The 2,020-nt window shown below is 47.3% G+C and overlaps 1 protein-coding gene across 1 annotated transcript in view; it reads left to right on the forward strand.

Annotated features, from left to right (window-relative positions):
* MEGF11 (multiple EGF-like-domains 11) overlaps positions 1 to 2,020 on the forward strand; it is an 84,493-nt gene that overhangs the window by 57,745 nt on the left and 24,728 nt on the right. The window contains exon 7 of the mRNA XM_008585952.1: positions 1,385 to 1,487. Within this exon, the coding sequence (XP_008584174.1) occupies positions 1,385 to 1,487 (103 nt within the window). The remainder of the gene's footprint in view (positions 1 to 1,384; positions 1,488 to 2,020) is intronic.

Here is a 2,020-nt window from a genome sequence, read left to right on the forward strand (position 1 = left end):
TTTCCTAAATGTGCACCTTTTCCTTTATCTGCTCTGGGCCTCAGTTCTCCATTCCATTCAAGTCAAGCAAACAAATATTTATTTAACACCTATTAATTAGTACAGGCTCTGTTCTGGGTTAAAGACACACCAGTAAAAAATTAAAGGCTAGGGCCGGCCCGTGGCTCTCTTGGGAGAGTGCGGTGCTGATAACACTAAGGCCACGGGTTCGGATCCCATATGGGGAAGGCCAGTTAGCTCACTGGGTGAGCATGGTGCTGACAACACCAAGTCAAGGGTTGAGATCCCCTTACCTGTCATCTTTAAAAAAAAAAAAAATTAAAGACTAACAAGTGGTGGGTATAAGTGCTCAATCTGTTTTAAGAATATGGGGGAGAAGGGGACAAGGAACTTTCTCCTTAGCCCTGCCTCAGAATCCTGGTCCCTACATCTGCCCTGTTGCAGCCTGCCCACTAAATACAAGGTAGATCCATGCACTTCTCTCCACCCCACTGCCACCACCTGGCCTGCCAAGCACTCTCTCTCATCTGGCACTGCCTTGGCCTCCTAGTGGGTCTCGGGCCATCTCTCTTGCCCGTCTGTGTCCATTCTGCACATGGTGGCCAGAACAATCTTGTCAAAACCCACATCCATTCATGTCAATCTCAGCTCAGAATGCCTCAATGGCTTCCCATGACCATGGCCCAGGGCCCTCATGATCTGGCCCTGTCTAACTCCCTCCCCGTCACTCACTACACTCTAGCCACCAGGGTCAAAGTTTACTTCTTCAGGGAGACAACCACCTTCCTAACTGCAGGCCTTTAAATGTGCCTTTCCCGCTACCTGGATGGCTCTCCCTCCTCTTCACCTGATAACTCCTCATCCACCAGATTTCAACTTAGAGATTATTTCTTCTATTCCCCACCCCCCACCCCCAACCCCACACACCTGGCCAAGACTAAAGAGCCTGCTTTCATTAATTCTCCTGATACTCTACACTATTCCTCTTGTACACAGTTGTCACTGAACTCCAACTTGAGTAACTATTTGTTTACTATCTGCCTTTCTTTCTTGACCATCAGCTCTATGGAGGCACCTGCCTTGTTCACCACTGTATTCACTGCCTGCCACACACTGAGATATGGATAATGCAATGGTTAAAAACACAGAACTGGAGCCAGACTGCCTGGGTTTGTGAACTTGTCCTTTAACTTCTCAGGGCCTGAATTCTCCATCCATAAAATGCAGATAATTATAATCCTTACAACTTCAGGGTCATTTTGAAGTTTAAATGAGTTAATACCTATAAAGTGCTAATACTGCCCAGCACATAGTCAGTGCTCAGTAAATGTAAATCATGAATACAGGANGTCTGATCATTTTTCTCTCCCTGTCCTCTCCATAGGATGGCACGTTTGGGCTGAACTGCAGTGAACGCTGTGACTGCAGCCATGCCAATGGCTGTGATCCTGTCACAGGCTACTGCTGCTGCCTGGCCGGATGGACAGGTAACCCCCTCTGCCTCACCACTACCCAGGGCCTATGAAACTCGGTTCTTGTTATTGTCCTTTTTCTCTTGACTGTTCTCTTTCTCCTTTAATACCTTTCTTGTTTCCTAAATGTGCACCTTTTCCTTTATCTGCTCTGGGCCTCAGTTCTCCATTCCATTCAATTCAAGCAAATAAATATTTATTTAACACCTATTAATTAGTACAGGCTCTGTTCTGGGGTTAAAGACACACCAGTAAAAAATTAAAGGCTAGGGCCGGCCCGTGGCTCACTTGGGAGAGTGCGGTGCTGATAACACTAAGGCCACGGGTTCGGATCCCATATGGGGAAGGCCAGTTAGCTCACTGGGTGAACATGGTGCTGACAACACCAAGTCAAGGGTTGAGATCCCCTTACCTGTCATCTTAAAAAAAAAAAAATTAAAGAATAACAAGTGGTGGGTATAAGTGCTCAATCTGTTTTAAGAATATGGGGGAGGGCCGGCCTGGTGGCGCACTGGATAAGTGCGCCGCTTGGGAAGTGCGGCGGCGCC

This window comes from Galeopterus variegatus, unplaced genomic scaffold, assembly GCF_000696425.1.
Source record: "Galeopterus variegatus unplaced genomic scaffold, G_variegatus-3.0.2 Scaffold3774, whole genome shotgun sequence".
In the NCBI taxonomy this organism is placed as follows: Eukaryota; Metazoa; Chordata; class Mammalia; order Dermoptera; family Cynocephalidae; genus Galeopterus; species Galeopterus variegatus.